At 37.4% G+C, this 23,309-nt stretch overlaps 1 protein-coding gene across 1 annotated transcript in view; it reads right to left on the bottom strand.

The window, feature by feature from the left end:
* The window catches only part of cdh18a (cadherin 18, type 2a), a 55,454-nt gene that overhangs the window by 10,267 nt on the left and 21,878 nt on the right, over window positions 1–23,309 (bottom strand). The window contains exons 2-9 of the mRNA XM_067364070.1: window positions 22,393–22,687; window positions 18,665–18,784; window positions 9,916–10,083; window positions 9,415–9,602; window positions 9,012–9,265; window positions 7,180–7,316; window positions 5,554–5,675; window positions 1,514–1,628 (exon numbers count right to left, since the gene is read on the bottom strand). Of these exons, the coding sequence (XP_067220171.1) occupies window positions 1,514–1,628; window positions 5,554–5,675; window positions 7,180–7,316; window positions 9,012–9,265; window positions 9,415–9,602; window positions 9,916–10,083; window positions 18,665–18,784; window positions 22,393–22,687 (1,399 nt within the window). The remainder of the gene's footprint in view (window positions 1–1,513; window positions 1,629–5,553; window positions 5,676–7,179; window positions 7,317–9,011; window positions 9,266–9,414; window positions 9,603–9,915; window positions 10,084–18,664; window positions 18,785–22,392; window positions 22,688–23,309) is intronic.

Here is a 23,309-nt window from a genome sequence, read left to right as displayed (position 1 = left end):
ACGATCATTAGCGCATCTTTACAAAAAACATAGAAAACGTGGTCTGTAATTATACATGGATGGGAAATTCACAGTAGTGCTTTGATTTATGTAAACACTTTCCCTGTGAAAACACATGAGAGCGAATCATGCATGTACTGAGGATAATTAATCATCACTGTGAGATGCGTAGTGCAAAAAATATTCAAAAAATAAATAGGAAATAGCAACAAAAACAACAACTTATACTGCCAATACTGCAGTTCTGGCATGAATCCTGATCATTCTAGCTGTTATAACTTAATGTGATTGTTTAAATGGTGGAGATAAATGGCCTGAGAGAGAACTGCAGTGAATTGGCCCAGGAGGGACCCTCTCGATGTAATGTGTCCCATCCCAGATGACATAAACAGAAACACTCTTGCCAAAGCCATGGCATGCTGTCAAACTTGACATAGGCTATCTTTGCGGATGGGGCGCACTGTGCATTCCCTAACCCATTCTACTGAACCAGTAGAGAGCTTCATTACAAATGCTTCCTAGATTCAGAATATGAACTATGTTGAAAAACATAACAGTCAAGATGATTATTATTCAATTGAACTCGCTGCCATTTCCCAGGGGGAAAATAAGTGCACCTCCGGAGGGAATTTCCGTCATCTATTTTTTTTTCCACCTCATCCTGGCAAGCACTATGGTCGTGTGGACGCTGGCATAATGACTGCGGTGGCAGGAGAGAAACATCTACGTGATGAAGGATGACAGCCCTACACACCCACCCAATCACAGCAAGCTTAACAGAGAGCTCCTCAAGTGTGTTCCAAGGAGTGCACCAACCCCCAATGTGTAAAATGGTCTGTAATGGTCCATCCGCTGGGATATTATTTAAGGATGGAGCGACCTGGGGGGGACCATGGCCAGGATACAAATTCAAATAAAGCTCTGAAGTGCTGGATCCTCTGAACTCTGGGCTTTTAGCATCTGCCTCTTATCTCCCTGATTGTCCTGTTAAACTCCAAACGGTCCACCTGCAGCCCTGATTCACTGAAGCAGCAGTCCAGCATTAGAAGGAAATCATTACAGCCCGGCTGTCTCCACCAGGGAGCCTTGAGCTAACATAAACAGACCTGGTTTCCAGGGAAACGGCAATGTTGGCCTTGCAACGATATTAAAAAAAGTGCAAGAAGAGGAGGGGAAGGCAGAAAATGTGGGTGATCTGTGTGACAACATGTGGATACTAAATATGTTTGTGCAGAGGCACTGAGGGTTTGCCCTGAGCAAACATCAAGAAATCAGTTGGAAAACATTAGAAAGATTCCATTACAGAGACGCCATCAGAGAGGCTCTTTAGATCAGTTGGATCTTATTTGACTTTCATGAGAGCCTGTGTACAACTTAAGTACTGAATATGGAATTTGTTTTTGTAACCAACTCCTAAAATACAAGCTTGACTCGTCCAACTTTTTCTAATTAGATGTTTTACCAAGCCAAAACAAATCCTATGGGAGCAGTTTTGTTATTGTTTGTATTTTACCTTCATTGTCCTTCAGAGTGAAGTTTGGATTCGCTGGAAGGTCGTCTGGTAGAGCAAAGGTGAACCGTCCATTGGCAAAGTTGTCCTTGTCTGTAGCCCTGATGGTCTGAATGACCTACACGGAGAAAGAAACCAAACAGAACAAGAGAAAACAAGCTCAAGCTTAGCTCTTTCTTACTCCAAAATTAAAGTTGAATGATAAGTGGCACTAAAAATATCTAAAACAGATGCTTTTGCTTCTCTGAGAAGCGGGTTGTGTCACTCTCTATAACCCAGAAATGTAATTGGACCACCTGGGCTTCTTCTTCCTCTCAACTTTTGAAAGACATTAACTTCAGACTGCTGACCCAAAGCCTCTTGGCCAGTTGGGTGTCTGGATCACAGTCATTGAAAAGAACTGGTTTGAAGCATTGCTCAAACTCGTGATGTTTTGTCAGCTTGTTAACCTAATTGGCTCCTGCTAGCACATCAGCTGCAAGTGGGAATCTCCTCATGCAGAGTCTGGACCAATTATTGAAGCCTTTCACCTGTCTGTGCTGCACGACCCATGTTAGACCAGGGGTTTCTTTCTCTAGGGCATTTTTACATCAGAGCATCTGGTGTGGATTCGAGTCGGTGTGATGTCAGAGTTTGGATAGTTTGTTTGGTGTTTCAGTAGTTCGCTTGCAAAATTGGTATGAAATCAACCTGTTCTAATATGCGGAAGTGAACCGATATTAATTACATATAATAATGCACCTTTGCAAGCTACTGTTCACACTAATTAAAGTATAATCAAAGTCCCTTTAAGTCAAGTCATTTCACTTGATGGCCATCTTTGAAATGCGTCTCGGGCATGCAAGTGCAGCTTCTATCTCTTTGAATGGGGAAACATCAAATTCTCAAAAACATTTGCCAAGCTTATCACCAATGAAATCTGACAACAAATGTCTCATAAATTTTGTTTCTAAATGTTCGACTCATGAAAAATGCATTTTTCAGGCCGGACCAAGCTAATGCGCATGCGCAGTTCTAAGCGTGCGTCTTTGAACATTGACTGTTTCTATAGCAACTGGAGCTTCTAACCACAGCTGCAGTGATGCGGTGACTTTACCAATCAGCGACTGCTCCATTGCACTTGAATTATGGGGCGTGTCTTAAAAACCAGTAAAAAAAACAAAACTCTGCACTCAATTGGATAGACCTACAACCAATCAGAGCAACGCAGTAAGTGACGTATGTTGAACTTGTACTTAAACTTTTGCCGAATCCCGTTGGAAGGACGGCGAACACATCTTTCCCATCGACAAATGCCTTAATTGCGGTTCTTTGTTCGTCTTTTAAAATTAATGCGCTGTCGATTTCTTTTATTACAGACATGATAGCGGAATCTAAACATCTTACTTCCCCAGCTGCAGTCATCGTTGGTGAAAACCAATTCAACCCAAGCGGTCTTTGATGACGTGGGTGGTTACGTAACTGCAGATAGCCTGTCCATCATCGATTAAAGCCCGCCCTGGCAATTTGATTGGCTCGGCCTTCTGGGAGCCGAGCATAATTACTCCACAATGGATCGAGTCCAGACTGAACTTCCTGTCCAAAAAATGTTGTGGGCGGGGTTCAGGCTGGCACCCAGGCTAATAGCAACCTGTTTCTCAATAAACTATGTCTGGGAGCAGCTTGCATTTGTCTCCATTTTGTTGGTTAATCCAAAGGGATATTTCAGGACTAAACAATAAGCGATTTACCTGCATCAACATTTTTACTGGCTGCAACAGAAAAAAAAAAAAAATAAAAAATTGGCAATAATATTACAGCAATATATTACATCTTTAAACATTAAAATACCAAAAGTGAATTAAATTGTAATAATATTTCATAATATCACTGTTTCACTGTATCAAATAATCAACTAAATGCCCTCTGAGTGAGCATAAGAAACTTTCTTTCGAAAAAATTCTACCAACCACAAACTTGCTCTGTTTTAATCATATTCTTACTGATGATTTCAAGACCACATGTAATTTTTCCAGTTTCATTGATGCAAACATACTACACATTACACACCTTAAAGTAACATGAAATAAATCATGCTGTTACATGCAGAAGGGAGTAGAATAGAACTTGGGTTTGGACCAAGCAAGAGTGTGAAAACCACTAGTGTCACTGCATTACAGCTTTCTTCCCAAATTACAGTGCATGGTTTCATGCAGCGTACTGTTGTGGATCAGTGCAGTGCAGATCAAAAGGAAAGAGCTTCCTGTGAGTTGATGCCAGTACAAGCAATGTGGTTCTGCCTTATCTCTGTGGAAACACTTAATCAAGGTCCACAGCATGACAGCAGGCCCTGATTATCTAACAAAGTTACAATCACGAATTTCAGTAATTGGGAGGAGGATTTTATTTAGATGTTAGATGGACCAATTTGAGCAGACTAAAAATCATAATAAATGAGAGCCCATTTCAACACTTATGAATGGACCTCTGCCTCAGTAAATGGGTTACTGGCTTGAATGAAGCAGAATATAAAAAGCTCTATGCTGCTTTAAAAGCAGACTTTAATTAAGCAAGGCTCCAAAACAAAACAACTATGTACATTAATCACACACTTTCTTTCAGATAGAATAATTAACCATACCTTTAGACTTGGATTAAACCTCTCTATTTATATTGATTCATTTTATGATGCTTTTATGACCTTTTTGGATCTTCAAAGTTTTGGTTACCTGCACTATTAATGGAGGGACAGAAACATTTCATGTTTCATGAAAAATATTGGTAAATTTAATTCACATATTAAAGGGATAGTTCACCCAAAAATGAAAATTTGATGTTTATCTGCTTAGCGCCAGCGCATCCAAGATGTTGGTGACTTTGTTTCTTCAGTAGAACACAAATGAAGATTTTTAAGCGAGTGCTGAACGCAGTTGGACATAGTGGTGTTTTAGAGGTAAAAAATGATATAAATACTTTGCGGTTTCTCACACAAACCGATCGTTTCGTGTCTTAAGACATCAATGTGTCGTCACGAGCCGCAGGGTTTAATTTGGATTTGTTTATGCAAGGTTTTTCGACTCTTATTGATCCAAGTTCCCATTCCCATTATTTGACTGACAGATGGCAGCGGTTGGAGTTAAAAATCATCATTTGTGTTCTACTGAAGAAACAAAGTCCCCTACATCTTGATAATTTTCTACATCCCTTAATCCTACCCAATACCTAAACTTAACAACTACCTTACTAAGCAGTAATTAGGAGTTTATTAAGGCAAAAATCATAGTTAATAGTTAGTTAAGAGTGAGAATTGGACCCTAATCTAAATTGTGACCAAAATACCTTATTATGGCTTTGGAACGACATGAGGGTGAGTAAATGATGATAGAATTTTCATCATGTACCCTTCAAATACCCTTTATAGTTTACCACCAGCACAGCAGACACAAATGTCCGTAGAGGACCTTTGATATTTAATCACCAAAAAAAAAAAAAAAAAAAAAAAAAATGCATTGTCGCCCACTGTGTGTGAATTGTGTGTGTCCATCCACTTAAATCGTAATCTCATTCAAGGGTAAAGCTATAACGGCTATGCCGCTGCACTGCTGTGCATTGCTGCACATGGGCCTAGATTTCAATGTGCAATGATTAACATTTCCTGCGAGCCATTCTTAGTGTGCTTGATGCGGACTCCTATCTGCCAGTGAATACATTGGTACACACTGAATTATTTATAGGTTTAAGAGCCTCCGAAGACTGTCGAGCCACAGATAAATCCATCCTTGATGGTGTAAGACATATCATAAAAGAAGCGTATGTGTTTCTCATTTATGCATGTGTCCATAGTGTTTGTGTACATGGGAGTGTGTGGGTTCATACATATGTGAGAACTGAAAGACAGAATTAAAGCATGAAAAAGAAGGTTTGAGAAAATAATAGGGCAGGAGAAAAGGACAGGAGAAAAGTGCAGATAGGAAAAACAGTTTCAGGGGTTCAGGTGGGAGCTGACAGGTCGAAAAAGAATGATAGGGACACACAGAGAAAAGGACTGAGAGGCGATAACTAACCTGGCCTGCCTTGGAGCCTTCACACACAACCAGAGCGCTGTCTGTGGCAATATAGGGGGCATTGTCATTTACATCCAAGACCTGGACTGTGACTGGTACATAGCTCACCAGATTTGGATTGTCTGGAAAACAAATATGACAAGTATTCAATCATGGATATTTTCTGTCAGGACAATTAAAAATAACTGGCAAAACAACAATGAATGATTGATGTATGAGGGATTTCACATGATTGAAGTCATGCCATATCAGGTGTGAAGCTTAAATCAGCAACATGAACATGCTGATGAACACCATGTTTTATTTACAATACAGAGATATTGAGACCCTTTTGGGGTCTGTGTGAACTTTTAAGACTCTTACTAGTTTATTTGTCCAATAACATCCAACAATACATCACAGGTGTATTGTCGTTTTTGTCATTTTCATTTCCTGAAAAATTTCACTGTGAAATGCTATATTGTGGAAATGACTTTTTAAACATTTATTGAACAAAAGGACTGACTCTTTTGTCTCGCTACAGGTAATTTCCCTTTTTCATGTATCTCAAATATGAACAATTAAATAATATTTTCACATTTTTGGCATAATTTGACAAAATTACTGCACACATCACATCTCATATTTCAGCTCAAACTCTTCACTGACCCTTTATTGTTTCCTTTGTTAACACTAATGTTGGGAGGGGGAGGGTATGGAGCTGTAACACTTTACAATAGAGTTCCATTAGTTAATATAGTTAACTAATGTTAACAAATCAAACCTTGCTGTAAAGTGTTACCAAAAAAAAAAAAAAAAACCCTTACTGAAGCAAAAATTTTTGTTTGGGTGGAAATGACGCCATCATCATTTTCACACAATAATTTTGAGAAAAATAATTAAAGATTTTAACATGTAATTGCTTCCTGTCAAGCCTCTACTGTCCTATACACTAAAGGCAAAAATGTGAAAAATAAATCTGAAGAAATATCTTATGATATAACATATTTTTTTACATTTACCATGTTGAAAACCTTACAGTGAGAAATAAATGATTCATGCTTCTCTCGTGGGATTCACTGAAGCATGACAAGAATTTAAAATTGGTGTGGGAAACATAAGACCCATTTTGGAGTCATGTGCAGGAAACATCGTTCAATATGATGGAGCTGAGATTAACTTCAGTGACCTAACTTTATCAGTTAACTATCAGCAAGCGTTAACAGAGGGCAGTTCAGCCCATTAGCTGAACACCATTGTGAAGAAAAGTGTAGAGGAAAGATAATTGCTAAGATAAGCATCTGTTTAAAAAAAAAGAAGCAAATAGGAAAAAGAGAAGAAAAATTGATTGACCCCGTCCACCTTCAAAGCCACACCAGCATGCTAGCAGCAGCCTCACCATCAATCCCACAATGCAACACTCCTTCAAGGAGACATTTGTTTTGGTCAGTATCGATGATTTAGACTTCAGAGCCTATGATTCCCTCTTGGACAAGGTGTTGCCTGTCCAAACTTCAAGAAGAATGCTTGATTCAAAGTGAAGATATCATTGGTAAAATGGTTCCCTGTGTTTTCATCAGAAACCAACATAAAAATAAAAAAAATCAATGAATACAGACAGGATTCTGGCCTGAGAGCAGTACATACCAATCTCTGAAGCCATCACTGTGATGTTGTGCCAGGCTACCTCCTCTCGGTCTAGACTCCTGGTGGTTGTAACAAGTCCACTGTCAACATCAATGCTGAATAGTGCATCACCTTCTGCATTTTGGTCAATAGAATACCTAAAATTGCAATACAGAAAGATATTATTCAAGTTATGATGACATGTATTTCAGATCCCTTTTTGAAAAGTATACATTATGCCTCAATAGCCGTTTTTTATGAATGCATTTAGCTAGTTGCAGAAAAAACAAACAAAAAAAAACCTTAAGGTGATGATACAAGGGGCAACTTTTTTAGCAGTGTTGTCGACAATGTTGCTGAGCGATTGCTGAGAGATTTCTCTGGTCTATAAACCTTCAAGCCTTCAAGGCCTTTTAAAGTTTTTTTTTTTTTTTCTTCTCTCAAAACTTTCAGATAAATCTTTGTCAAGTGAAAATTCTTTCACTTGACAACTTTGCTGGAAAAAAAAACTGTTATATGAAAGGACTTTATTCAAGACTTCTTCCGCATTTAGCCTCAGTGGCCACTGCAACGTCTGGTACTGTGCAAGGCATGGGAATTTTGAGAAAATTAATCACAAAATTTAGTAAATATTGATATGATATTGATATTGATATCCTCGTTTACATTAAAGCTAGTTAAAGTTTCTGGAACTAACACTATGGGCCCTATTTTAACGATCTAAACGCAAAGTGTAAAGCGCACGGCGCAGGTGCACTCAGGGCGTGTCCAAATCCACTTTTGCTATTTTAACGACGGAAAAAAGGTCCGTGCGCCGGGGCGCATTTTTGAAATGGGTTGTCCCTATTCTCTTAATGAGTAATGGGTGTAACGTTCAATAAACCAATCAGAGTGTCATCTCCCATTCCCTTTAAGAGCGAGATGCGCTCGCGCCATGGCGGATTGCTATTTACATGGTGGAATTTGTTGGCGGAAAAGCTGAACGCTTTTCAAGCGAAGAAACCGATCTGCTCGTGCGCGAAGTTAAACGTTTAGTTAGAAGGTAAACGAAGTTACATTTTTATACTTGTGTAGTATATTTATGTATAATATTCTTTTACACTGTAATCCTTTTGTTTTTAATATTTGGCATGTTTGTGTGATGCGCATCCCTGTGTGTAATAAGCAAAGCCCAGAGGCTCAGTTTCTACCAACGCGCTCTAACAAAAAAATATTGCGCAGTCTATTTTCAGCTCCTTAAAATAGCAATGCGCCGACAATGCGGCTGAACACACCTCTTTTTTAGACCAGCACGCCCATGGGCGCACTAACTGGCGCAAATGGATTTACTAATTTAAGGACGTGGCGCTGAACGGGAAAACGCGAACGGCGCCGGACGCAAACTAGCAAACACACTTGCGCTGCGCCTTGCGGCGCATTGCGCCAGGTGTATTATAGGGCCCTATGTTTTAATATAGTAAAATGTTATATTTACTATAATTGATATTATATACAATATACTATATTATAGTATAATATAATTAGTTGTAATCAAGAGATATTAGAAATATCACAGAAAGAGCTACTACTGTTTGCTATGGGAGAATACTCTACTGGAATCTCACGTAGCACAGAGAATTTATATATATATTTTTTTTTAATTTTAATTCATTTTGAATGTACGTCCAGAATTGCAATTCTGTATCCTATTTTGTTACCTCCATTCAAATTCAATTTAAAAGGCATTCTCAATTCAATATCAAATGGTGGACAACATAACTTGTACAGAGGCATGCAATGACATTTGCTCCGATAACCATTGAAAATATACCTCAACGCCGTATATACCAGCATTATTCTCTCTAAAAACTCACCTGACTTTGCTTCTAGTGCTGTCTGGGTCTTGAGCAGTTACCATGCCAACCTCTGTCCCAGCTGGAGCATTTTCATACACATCCATGATATAGTAGTCCATAGTAAACACTGGAGCCTCATCAACATCCCCAATGATGAGTTTGAGCGTGGTAGTGTCTTTGAAAGGGCCCAGGTAAGAAAAACGAGGATCCAGATGGGTGTTGACACCTTCAATGTTCAAAGAGTATGCCTTCTTCTTCTCATAGTCCAGAGGCTAGAAAAGATATCAGTAATAAGATCAAGAGAGAACCAGAACTGACATTTTAGCCAGCATGGGAAAAGACAGGGCATGGCTGAATGAGCAGACATGAATTTACAACCCAAATCTGAAGCATCGGTTCTGTGTGAACATCTAGTTCAGACCTTTCTGAGGGAGATGATTCCTTCTCTCTTGTCACTGTCTGTCGAGATGGAAAACATGGCAGCTCCTTCTTCATTGGTAATTCTGTAAGTCATCTCTGCATTGACGCCAAGGTCTTCATCGTTTGCTTTGATTTTACCAACTGCTTTCCCTACCTCAGCAGATTCTGGCACATAAAGCTGATAGTTCTCTGAAGTGAAGAATAAACACAAACAGAACAGATGTGATTTTATTAAAAGCATTTGAAAGCTTTTGATGCAAATATTAAAAAGTGTTACTTGCACTCAGCTAATTTGCAGGGTTTATATGGGATAAACCTGAGCAAGCTCAATAAAAGTTGTTTACTTTCACAAAATAAAGCTCAAACGAATGCAGCCATTTGGGATAAATTCACAGTACATCCAAAGGGATTTACGGATTAGATGGTCTCTGTAGAAGGTTTGTGCCTAAAATCCTGACTTTTTTCAATGGTGAAAGAGACCGAGTGAAGCAGGAGCCCATACTTTGAGGGAATCGTGGTGGATTGTCATTGACGTCTGTCAGTGAGATGTTGACTGTGGTAGATCCGGACAGACCACCAACAGAACCGGCCATGTCTTTGGCTTGGATGATGACGGAGTACATCTCTCTAGTTTCTCTGTCCATGTTCGGCAAAGCTGTCCTGATGACACCTGTGACCCAGAGGGTAGAAAGCATAAATATAGCTCCCGCTGACCTACATACCCCATGTCCCATTATTGGACGTTCAAAATTGTATTTTCTGCAAATTAAGGTGATAAAGTAAAAATATCAACATTGACAAAATAAATACTGTCATTATTCATTATTTTGTGTTAGACTATATTAGATATTTTTCTTACAAAAACCCATCACTTCACTTCAGAAAGCATTTATTAACCCACTGTAGTCGTATGGATTACATTTATGATGGATGGATGTACTTTTTGGAACTTCAAAAACTTGGTCACCATTCAATCCCATTACAACTTTGAGAAGAGCCAGGATATTTTTAATATAACTCTGATTGTGTTCGGCTGAAAGAAGAAAGTCATACACCTACGGAAGAGGATTAGGGCCAAGCAATAATAAAAAAAAATAAAACCATCTCGAGATTAAAGTTGTTCAATTTCGAGAAAAAAGTCTAAATAAAATGTTGAGAATAAACTTGTTAAATTTCGAGAAAAAAGTCTAGATAAAATGCTGAGAAAAAAGTCATTAAATTACGAGAAAAAAGTTGTTATATTACGAGAACAAATTTGTTAAATTATGAGAAAAATGTCATTAAATTTCGAGAAAAAAGTTGAGATAAAATGTTGAGAACAAAGTCATTAAATTATGAGAAAAAAGTTGTTAAATTACGAGAACTCGTTAAATTTCTAGAAAAAAGTCGAGATAAAATGTTAAGAATAAATTCATTAAATTACGAGAATAAACTAATTAAATTAGGAGAAAAAAAGTCGTCAGATTACGAGAACAAATTCGTTAAATTAAAAATAAATACTGTCATTATTCATTAAATTATGAGAATAAATTTGTTAATTCAATGACTTTATTCTCAACATTTTATCTCGACTTTTTTCTCGAAATTTAACGACATTTTTCTCATAATTTAACAAATTTGTTCTCATAATTTAACAACTTTTTTCTCATAATTTAATGACTTTATTCTCAACATTTTATCTTGACTTTTTTTCTCGTAATTTAACAAGTTTATTCTCAACATTTTATCTCGACTTTTTTCTCGAAATTTAACGAATTTTTTTCTTGTAATTTAATACGTTTATTCAACATTTTATCTCAACTTTTTCTTGAAATTTAACAAGTTTTTTCTCGAAATTTAACAACTTTAATCTCGAGATGATTTTATTTTTTTATTATTGCTTGGCCTTAATCCCCTTCCGTATACACCTATAGGATTGCTTGAGGGTGAGTATATTTTTTGGGGGGTGATCTATCCCTTTAAGGGTTTTTTTTTTTTTTTGTATTATATAGAGAAATACTTTTATTTATCAAGAATGCATTAAATCAATGGAATCAATTGACAGTAAAGACATTTATAATGTTACAAAGAGTTCTGTTTTAAATAAATGCTGTTCTTTTGAACTTGCACAGTTTCCACAACATATTAAGCAGCCCAAATGTTTTTAACATTGATAATAATAAAAAATTATCTTTCTTGAACACCAAATCAACATTTTAGTATGATTGCATATTAGAAGGATGATGTGACATTGAAGACTAAAGTAATGACTGCTGAAAATTCAGCTTTACCAACACAGGAATAAATTGTTTAAACATTATTTAAAAATGTTATATTATTTCACAACATTACTGTTTTACTGTATTTTTAAATAAATAAATAAATGCAACCTTGATGAAGATAAGAGACCTCTTTCAAAAAAAAAAAATTAAATACTGTCCTCAAACAGTAGAGCACATTACACATTTATATCTCACAAACGCTTTATTTTATTTATCTATAAGTTAACTGGCTTTAAGTAGAAAAAAGACACTATAGAGAATGTTCTCAATGCTTAATGACTTACTTATAATGAATGGTTTGCTCCTACAAAGGAAAAAAACAACCATAAAAGCAACACACAAGTCATCCACACAACTTGTGCACTAAGCCTTCTGAAGCCATATTTTATAACTCTGATATGAAGTCATTGTTCACAGAAAATCTTGCTTGATTGCCATGACCACCTTTCACTGAAAATTCAGCCTAACACCACCTTTTGTTTTCCACAAAAGAAAAGAAGTGAAATGGGTTTCGAAAGACGTTAGGGTGAGTAAATAATTCATTTTTTGGGTGAACTATCCCTTTAAATTAATCTTCTAGTCGTTTGATGGCATTTCCAGCAATAAGAGCCCTGTTCAATGGAAGGGTACGTGTCCAGAATATCATGTGTACACTGCAGATCCTTGACCCCTGTAGTTATTGAGGTGGTGAGCTCACAACGAGTGGTTATCCTCGGATTTGCCCCTGCTCTGACCTGGTACAGGTACTTTTCAAGCTTGACAACATACCAGCAGGCGAGTGCTGACTCCTCACCTCCATGCACTGTTCATATGTGGTGTAAGCCCTTAGCCTGAACCTTCCTGTCCAGATGTGCACACACACACATGTGCAAAAAGCATGCTGGTGATCATCCCCTGCATACTCCACAACTCTAAAGCAAAGTCTGCCATCTGCTCCAACTGTTCCCTCGGGAGATAGAGGATAAGACAGGGATGAAAGGAAGGCTGCAAAGCAGAACAGCTTGGGTTTGCTACGTGAACTTGCATTTGAGCCCCTTTACGCCATTAAATCCCATGGTAATATTTACTGTGAAATGAGCACCAACTGACAAGAGTCACCCAGGTGCCAGTGCACCAACTCCAGGGGTGTTTAAAAACAAATGGAAATCGATAGCATTATTTTAAAAAGCATAAGCTCTGTCAGTTCACAGCACTAGGTGCATTTTATTTACTTGTTAGTGAATATATCAGTATATGGTACTTCTTGACAGCTTAACCCGGCAGCTTAACCCCGTATCCCAAGACAGGTTGCCCACTGATGCTAAGCGGGGTTGAGCCTGGTCAGTACCTGTATGGAAAACCTCCTGGGAAAAACTGCTGGAAGAGGTGTTAGTGAGGCCAGCAGGAGTGCTCACTCTGTGGTCTGTGTGGGTCCTAATAAGATGAGACGTTCAAACCGAGGTCCTGACTCTCTGTGGTCATTAAAAATCCCAGGATGTCCTTCGAAAAAGAGTAGGGTTATAACCCCGGCATCCTGGCCAAATTTGCCCACTGGCCTCTGTCTCCTAATCATCGCCATATATATATATATATCTCCTCTTCACCAATATGCTGGTTTGTGGTGGGCGTTCTAGCACAAGATGGCTGCCGTTGCATCTTCCAGGTGGATGCTGCATATTGGTGGTGGATGAGGAGATTTCCCTCTACAATATGTAAGGTGCTTTGAGTGCAGTGAAAAGCGTTATATAAATGTAATGTATTATTATTATTGTATGAAACTGTATAAAATGCCTTGAAATCATCACACTCAAGGTTACCCATCATCCTTATGGAGAAAAGTGTGCATTTTCAAGTCAAGCTTCAAATGTAGGACGAGTACCATTCTTTTCTAATGGTGGTTTACAATTATGTAGGTTTTCACCATACATAAAAAACAAAACAAACAAACAAAAAAACAAAAGCAGCAGCAGATACATAATTTCAGAAACATCGACAGAACATGGGATATGTCCTAAATTTTTGTAATGGCATTCTGATATTAATGTTCAACAATATATTACACACACATACAACATGCACCACTGCCAACTTTTCTATATCTTGTAATCATTATGATTTGTAATAATTACAACTTGTAATAATTGCTTTAATAAGATCATTGTTTCTTCCTAAATCCCGGGATACACTGCACAATTTTTGGCTGTCCCAGATGGCTCTTTATCGTGACACAGAGTATTTGCTGCTACGACCTATGTCGACTGACCAGCCAATAAAAAGGAAATCAACGCGACATGGCGCTAAAATTATATATTAGCTAACAATGATTTGGCATGATTTGTATTATCTCAGAACTTTGCACTTCTGGCAACATTACATCCTGGAGAGAAGACAATTCTAGATTCACGAGTGCACATGCTGGAGGAGAAAACTTGAGCACGCACATATAATTCAGTATATGCTGAATATATAATTCAAAATATGCTGTTTCAAATGTAGGCTATACTTGCATTTCTATATATATGCAAGTATATCATGAATCCCACAAGCGTTGTGGTTGAAAATTATTTAACACTATTTTGGTTACACTCATTGCTGGTCTGAATCAGGGCTATAGCCAAGCCGTAAAAAATTAGACTATAGATTGCCTCGATTTCGCTGGGTGGACTACAAACAGACTGCACATAGCCTATCCAATTCAGAGCTAAATCGTGACTACATATAGACCATGTCATGGAATGGCACCTACATCTTGTAGAAATCATTGACATTGCGAACATGATGAGATATCAACCGTAGCTGTGGCTACGCACAGCCTACACAATATAACTTGTCAAAGACATGAAACCAGACACCTTGTAATCACTGTTGACTTTGCTTACATGATGCAATATCATACATCTCGCAAGTTATTTTGGCAAAAATGACATGTAACCAATTGAAACATTATTTTGGCTAAAAGTGGGTCTATAGTTAACCGAGACGGTGAAATGACGGCTATTGCTTGCTGGGTATATATTTAGAAAAAATACTGTGTATGTGGACAGCATTTACACATATTTGTGTCTGAATGTATGCACACACAACACAACACAACACAAAAGCAAGCCCAAAATATTAGCAAGGAGCACATAGGCCCTTTGAGGGAGTAACAAGTAGTGAATTTCAATTTTATGTTATGTGTGAAAGTGTGAGACGGACAGTTTATATATTCAAACATTCAGTTCCCTTTTTAAATGGACACGACCAGTGGGAGTGAAAAAAAATATGCAAACAGATACCTCAATCCGCCAGAACAAATAAACACACACCAGTGTTCAGCCCCAGAGAATGTCATAGAGATTGCACCCAGCCCATTGAGAGCAGACACCACCTGCCAGGACAGGGGATTTCAGCAGACAACACAACGAAAAAAGCAAAATGTTCATGTTAAACAGGCTCTTAGTATTCAGCTAGTAGCCACAAAGCAGAGACAGAAAGTAAATAACACAAACAGGACCAGACACTGATGCAGAACTGGGTAAGCCCTGATCTATGTAGTCGGAGTTTGATTTCCTATGGAACAACAGATAGTCAGCCTTTCCTATTGAAAGTGCGAAACATCACACAGGTTAAGCATCACCCGCCGGCAAATGGGGAAATCTAACTTCTTCACAAAGGTAATTCTCAGCTAAGAGGATTAGACACAGTGATGCAAGTTATTGTACTTTATATAGAAGTGGAAGGGTGGAAACAGTAGCTTTTACAGCTGGAAGAAAAACAAATAAAGCATACTCCACTATACCAAAATATATAGTACAATACTACACTTTACCATACTGTATACACTACTACATCATATTAATATTATATTATACAATATATACCATACCACACCACATTACTACAAATACTGAAATTTTACAAAAATAGACTAGAGCAGAACATAATTCAATAAGCAAAAACAACCTCTAGTAACTAGTACCTCTAGTTACACTGAAAAAAACTAAAAAAACATGCATTTTAACTTCACACTAAAAATGGCGCTAAATTGTTATATTAAATCCTTTTTTAAATAAATGTTTGTATACACATTTTAAAAGTGCTACAGTGGCTATAATTTTATTTTGTTAATGCTGGTGCTTTTATGTTGATCATTGAACAATAAGTTGAATATGAAACATTACCAAATACAGACCACAGAAAGTGGCTAAGTTACTGTCAATAATGACCTATATCAAGTATTGGAAGTAGTCGACTAATATAGTTTTTTGATGGTTGATGCCAGTAGAGAGCTGGGTGGCAGATAACCGATAAATATGATTTCACACTATTTCATTTAATGATAGTAAATATACAATCAAATGCATATTTTATATATTAACTAAATTGGAAATAGTTAATTGGAAAATTAATGAACATGGGGGGGAAAATCTGAACATGAAATAACATTATCTGTGAAATATACAGAATAATATGTCCTGATTCTGTAATGCTATTATAGTACTTTTCATAAACAAAGAAATAGTTACAAACATGACTTAAAAAGGAAGTAAACATTGCAACCAACAAAGCACCTAGTAATCTGATAAGTCTGTGCACATTAGAAATCATATTTTCTCAAAGACCAGGTAAAGCTACTGTAATTTTACATACAGTACACAGTGAATATAATATAGCGGCCAAATGGATGCGGCGGAGTTTAAAAATCAAGGATGACGGAGACCAAGAATCAGTAACTGAAATATTTAAATATGTACAAACATTTAAGTATGTTGAGAGTATAAGAAGAGCAACCTGCAATCCTGCAAACAACTCATGAAATTTTTGGATGTGTAGTTTCACACAACAAATTTCATGGGGGAACACGATTATTCTTAAAGTTGAAATAATGCAAACAGATGGCTTAAACAAAAGCACATACCACCGATTAACAACCTCCGAAATCACATTATGTCTGCCTTTAAACATTTCAAACTTAAAAAAAAAATCCATTTGGAGAAAATGAATGTAGTTTTTACTTCTGGAACCCAACTGTTGCTCTCTATGGGATTCTGACTAACTTAAATGCCTCTGATTGCCCATTGCATTCACGTGCAACAAATACATCTGTGATCGTCTACAACGCTCAATGCTGCAAAAACATGTTGTAAACAGAAACCTTTGATGCTTTTCACAGAGTGCACACACAAATTCACATGGGAGCATTTGAAGCTGCAAAAAGGCTGGCATTGTTAAGTTTTTAAAATGTAAGTATCGACTTGGTACCAAAGTACCTGTTTTTTTTTTTTTTTACTTCAACAAATAACATATATATATAATATATATATATATATATATATAACACTTTCAAAAGTGGCTTTCCCAACCCCACTTATATTAATAAACTCAAAATGTAGTAAGTTTTATTGTGATGCTCAGAGCAAGAGTCTCTCTCTAGACCTGGAGTATTGGATTATTTGAGAACAATTTAAACACACACTGCTCTGTTATAAGGATACAGGCACATTCTGCCAAAACAAGGAATCAACGCTGATATGCAAGAGTGCAACATTAAACCAACACCCTATGATAAAATCCCCGATGTGAACATTATCATATGGCCTCTTAATCCCATCAAAACCTCCATAATAGCCACAAACAGGGGATTAGAGATGAGAAAAGAGTTGAAAGAGTGACCGCAGCAGGATTACAGTCCATCCAATCTCATCGTTTTAGCACCAAAGAAACCACTAAAAGACAAACCGCCATAAGAGATCCTGCTTCAGTGGAGGACGGTAACAATCCCATGGGTCCCAGTGGGAGGGAGACTGAATGAGCAATTACACTTAATAAATAAATGCACAGTGGAGTACCCATGAAGCAGTTCTGTGTAAATTGGTGTGGTTTTGTGGAGGATATCTGAGGGATGAAAGTATGTAGTGGTGCTAAGCTGAGTCCCTTGGGTCAGCAGCTCACGCTGTTGCTGACAAGGCTCTGTTGAAGAACTACGCACACAATAACAGCTGGAAGAGATGCTACCATTTTACCTTGTACACTGCTGATATAGACATTTACACACCACCCTGGCACGCTCAAACACATATAAGCCAAGCAAATTTATCCTGCACCAAATAGGCTCTATCATGGGATAAACACTCTGCAGGTTGGCGCTTTCAAACTGGGACAAACACCCTCCAGGCACATTCAACTTGACATAAACAAACACCACCACTGCGGAAATTGAACCAAATGGCTACAAAGCACAGAATGAAAAAAGGAGGGAGCAAGGGAAACATTAAATTAGGATATACACTGTGGGCGAGTGGTACATCATAACAAGTAGGCCACGGTTTGGGTGTTTTTTTGTTGCCACAGAACATTGTAGTCTGGGTCGCATGGTGCCGCGCTCTCGATGTTTCAATCATGTGTTGATAATATTATGAAAATGATTTGTTTATCCACCCGGGCTTTGCAAGAGTAATTGAGTGTACCATGTACGTCTCAGAAGAAAACCATCCATATTCATCGCCCTCAATGTAGGTTTATTGATTTATTTCTAAGATACAATTGAGAGTGATATTTCCCACATTTCCCACATTATTTAACAGAAATTTCATTGTGTGTGCCTGAATGTCGTTCGAAAGAACATGCAAATCCAAATATATCCTTTTATTGCTCGATTGACAAAAGACGCATTCTGGTACTGGTCAGGAGGGGTTTTTCCCCTCACTCTTGGGAACTTTTTGGTGTTTTTATTTCTTCAAAGGTGGAAACAACATGTATGAAAGCCCATCAACAATGTGAGTACCCATTAATTATGATCCACATAGGGTAGCGCAATAAATTGGGAGTTCTTTTGTGAGACTGAAAAGCAGTTTTACAGAGAAACTGTATCTGTGTTTCCTACAGCCTATTATTGTGGAATGACTCATCCGCTGGTGACTTTACACAAGCTCGCAGGAAAAATCTGAAAATATTCAAGTGGAGCCTTCTACAATCGAAGGCTATTCGATAACAATAAGGTTATTTGGAGAAAGCAAGGTCTTTGCGTACCTGTTTTGGGGTCAACGGTGAAGAAAGGCTGCCCTTGGAGAATGCTGTATACGATCTTGGCACTGTTTCCATAGGTGGGATCATCGGCGTCTGTGGCAGTGATCTGGAATACTGACGTTCCTGTGTGGACGTAAAAAAATATGTCCAAGTTAAACTGCTAAAATTATTCACATGCTCAGATTTGCATTCATTCTCATTAATGCATGCCACAAGCATGCTCCAACAGACTCATATGCCGCTTGCTAATTCAAGTGATTCATCTCATGCCTCCTTGACCTGTACCAAGTTGAATTCACCTGTCATGAGCCTCTCTCCTCCAAGCCTTAAAGCATCTAATGCTTTTACAAAGTGTGTGGAGCTTAGATGTTGGTGATAACACTGCTCTAGCCTGAGACACATTCTCAGTTTAAGAAAGAACATAAACACAAAAGAAAGATGGCCCCAGGCTCTAGAATAGCCCTTCTTGAAAGGCCAGAGACCCTCAACTGGCTTATATGGCTCTATCAATGCTGCTAGTTATTACTCCATCACAGATCGGTGAGTGGAGTCAGATAGCTTTCCAGCTCACTTGTGGTGTTTGTCATGTGCCAGAATATCTTATTTGGAAAGGCACAAATAATGACCTGTGGATAAGGAATTCTATCAAACTTTAGGCAAAAAAGCATATTTAAACATTTAAAATTATAGTGAAATGGCATGCCTGTGAAGCAAATAAACTAAAGTGAGAAATTTATGAATGAAAATGTGATTTTAAGCTCAATAATTTGCATTTATTGTGCATTGATATATTGTTTTAAACTAATATTCTATATTATTATGCATATTACTTACAGTATATTTTGAAATGTCTATATTAATGTTTTAAACATTCTGAGCAACATTTAAAAATAAAAAATAGGGGGGAAAATGTAGGCGTAAAAAAGGAATATATACATACAGTAATTATATAACCGTTACAAAGTTTGGGGTCATTATTTTTTAATTAATACTTTAATTGAGCAAGCATGCATTAAATTGATCAAAAATTACAGTAAAGGCTTTTATATTGATACAAAAAAAAATCTATAACTTTATAATTCATCCCGGAAAAAAAATATTAAGCAGCACAATATTGATTTTTTTTTTTTCATTTTAAATTGTAATTGTAATTGTCTTGGTGAGCATAAGAAACATCTTTCAGATCTGATTGGTGTTGTATAATATAAATAATTTATATTATTTGTATTTATCTTATTACACTGCGTTCCAAATTATTATGCAAGAGACAACTCAGTAAGATTTCTGTACAATAAACATTCAGATTTTAGTTTTTCTAAGAAAATGTTTGTTTATTTATCCATTATCCATTTTAGATAACTGGTATCAATCTCAGACAAAATAATTTGCCAGATCTATGGAAACCCTACTTAGAGGTTGTTCCACATAATCAAGCAAGTCACAGTTCTCATGCAATATGGGGAGGAAGAAAGATCTTTCTGATGATGAAAAGCATGAAATGGTGCAATTTTGTGCAAAAGGCATGAAAACAACTAATATTGTGTGAAACTGAATGGTTATTATAAAATTATCATAAGATTTGTGAGTGATTGAGAGCAAAGTAGAACTCAGTCAGATAAAGGCTTATTAAGGAAAGCTCCTGTCAAAAAATGTAATTGTATTAAAAGGGCAGCTATAAAAAAAAAGCCAGTGTTGAGCAGCAAACAGGTATTTGAAGCTGCTGGTGTCTCTGGAGTCTCAAGAAGCTCTCCATGCAGGCTGGCAGTTGTGCGTAAAGATGCATTTCAGCCACTCCAAACCAAAGCTCACAAAGAGAAACATTTACAGTGGGTTTAGAAATACATGAAGAATAATTTTTAAATAGTTTTATTCACTGACTAATGCCGTACTACAATGGATGGTCTAAATGGATGGATTTCTGGATGGTTGGTGAATGGCCACCACGTTCCAACAAGACTGTGACGTCAGCAAGGAGCTGGTGGGTGATGATTTGGGCTGGAATACTGGGAAGTGAGATGGAGGGTATTAAAATGACTTTTGCAAGATATGTGGAGCTCATAACTGGCCATTTTCAGCTATGGTATAAAACGGAAGATAGTGCATACTACAATGCACTATTTGTACAATGCACTATGCACTATCCCATGCTGCTGCAAAAAAAAAAAAAAAAACACCACAGCAATAAAACTGTTTGAAAATGTATTTCTACACCCACTGTAAATGTTTGTCTTTGTTAGGTTTGGTTAGTGGTGTCTAAAATGCATCTTTACGCACAACTGCCAGCTTGCATGGTGAGCTCTCAAGACTCCAGAGACACCAGCAGCTTCAAATACCTGTTTGCTGCTCAACACTTGCTTTTTTATAGCTGCCCTTTTAATACAATTAATTTTTTGATAGGAACTTTCATTAATAAGTTCTGCTGTGCTCTAAATCACTCACAAATCTTATGATAATTTGATAATCTCCATTCAGTTTCACACAATATATTAGTTGTTTTCATGCCTTTTGCACAACATTGCACCATTTCATGCTTCTCATCTTCAGAAAGATCTTTCTTCCTCCCCATATTGCATGAGAACTGTGACTTGCTTAATAATGTGGAACAACCTCTAAGTAGGGTTTCCATAGATCTGGCAAATTATTTTGTCTGAGATTGATACCAGTTATCTAAAAAGACATGGATGAATAAACAAACAAACAAACAAACATTTTCTTAGAAAAAGTAAAATCTGAATGTTTACTGTACTGAAATCTAACTGATATGTCAATTGCATAATAATTTGGAACGCAGTGTATAATAATAAATACAAATAAATAATTTATTAATTGTACAAGGCATTTGCTGTATGGAAACTATAATTTAGTTTTGATGCACTTCCAGTTTAAGTGTCACCCACATCCAGTTCTATCTGAATACTGTAAAGAAAATTTTTATCATTGCAACAGATACATATTTAGACAATGGCCTTCTGTTTGTTTTATATTTTTAAAGACTCAAAGCATGAGAGCAACAACAACAAAAGTGGTGGAGGAGAGCGACTCAAGGCCAAAAGTGAGAAATAAACCTTGCCCTTATCCTAGCTGTGCCCCGGGGGGGAACTTTGTGCTGACAGGTTGTGAGGAATGATAATTTCACAGCTCTTTGGCTTGAGTCCAGCCAATTGATTCGGATAGGAAGGAAGAAGTCTGCGGACAATTAGCACTTTCCTGACAGTCCATTTACTGCAGGGTTGATGTGCACTGCCATTGATGCAGACTGCAAGCTCTGCATGTGGAATACTCATGTATTAGGGTGGATAGCACAGATCTATAATACATTGACATTGCAAATAGAGATATGGCTGTAAACACAGCTGGTTTTTAGTCATCAAATGCTGTGAGAGTGAACATACTTTTGAGGCTTTTATGTGAGATTCTGGTTTGATTTTGACAATACTCCTGAAATCACTTTTTCTACAACAGACAATTCACAGTATCCTCTTGAGAGGCTTTCTATAAGAAACAATAGCTTTAATAAATCCCACTTTAAATCCACCGCAACCAACCAGTAGCATACAATGAGCTCGGGTCGAGGCCAGAAAGGCTCTGATCTGCAATTGGACTCTACGGTCTGAAGCTGATGAGCCAGCAAATAAAAACTATGCTCTACTGACAAAACGTTCTTGTGTTCCCCAGACACAGCCCCAGACAACCGCCCCCCCAGAGCCAGGAGGTCCTGACTGTTAGCTCACCGATGTCTGCCATCTCAGGCACGGAGGCTGAAAAGGGGCCGTCTGGGAATTTGGGGGCGTTGTCGTTCACATCCTGGACCTTGATGATGAATTCGGACTCGGGTTCCACTGCTCTGTTGGTGAAGCGGTCGACGGCCCGAGCGTGGAGAACATAATGGCTCTTCTTTTCTCTGTCCAGGCTTTTCTTTGCATGAATATCTCCCGTTAACTCATTGATTATGAATATGGTACCGGCACCTTCTCCGGAGAGTAGATACTGGACGGAGCCATCACCTTTGTCTGAGTTTGAATGTAACTGAAAGTAACAAAGAAAAGATGGTTTTATTTTCTGTAACACTGCTATTTTACCTTAAACCAAATGTAAATGTTCTGATTCAGTGTTCAGATTATTCACTGGTGTCTAATTTACAAATACTTGTCAAACTTTATTGAATTGACAAACTTTGCATCTATTTAAAAAGTACAGTTATATGAAGTCTTTTAATTTCAATTAATTTGAATTCTATTTCCCTGCATTCAAATTTAAACTGTAATTCTACATCCTCACTGCTAACTCAATTCAAATTCAGGAACTTATCGCAAATTTAAAATGCATTCTCAATTCACTTCTGCACACAATTAGAAATGATCTGGAAATGAAATGAAATGAATCTGGATTTAAAATCAAATATAAACCAGGGGCCAGTTGTTCAGAAAGTTTAATCTGGATCAGAATGATCTGGATTTGGAAATTCCAGGTTTTGCTATCCAGGATCAGGTAAATCCATTTTACTTTTGTGCTGGTTTTTCAAAGCAAAATTGGTTTGGATCACCCTGATCCAGATACACACTTTTTCAGATTACCAAATCTGGATTACTAGTACTCTACAGAGCCCCTAAAGGGGCATGGTGACAGAAAGAATAAAAAATTTCAATGC

This window comes from Chanodichthys erythropterus, chromosome 16 (genome assembly GCF_024489055.1).
Source record: "Chanodichthys erythropterus isolate Z2021 chromosome 16, ASM2448905v1, whole genome shotgun sequence".
NCBI lineage: Eukaryota > Metazoa > Chordata > Actinopteri > Cypriniformes > Xenocyprididae > Chanodichthys > Chanodichthys erythropterus.
This window is presented reverse-complemented; position numbering and strand designations above follow the sequence as displayed.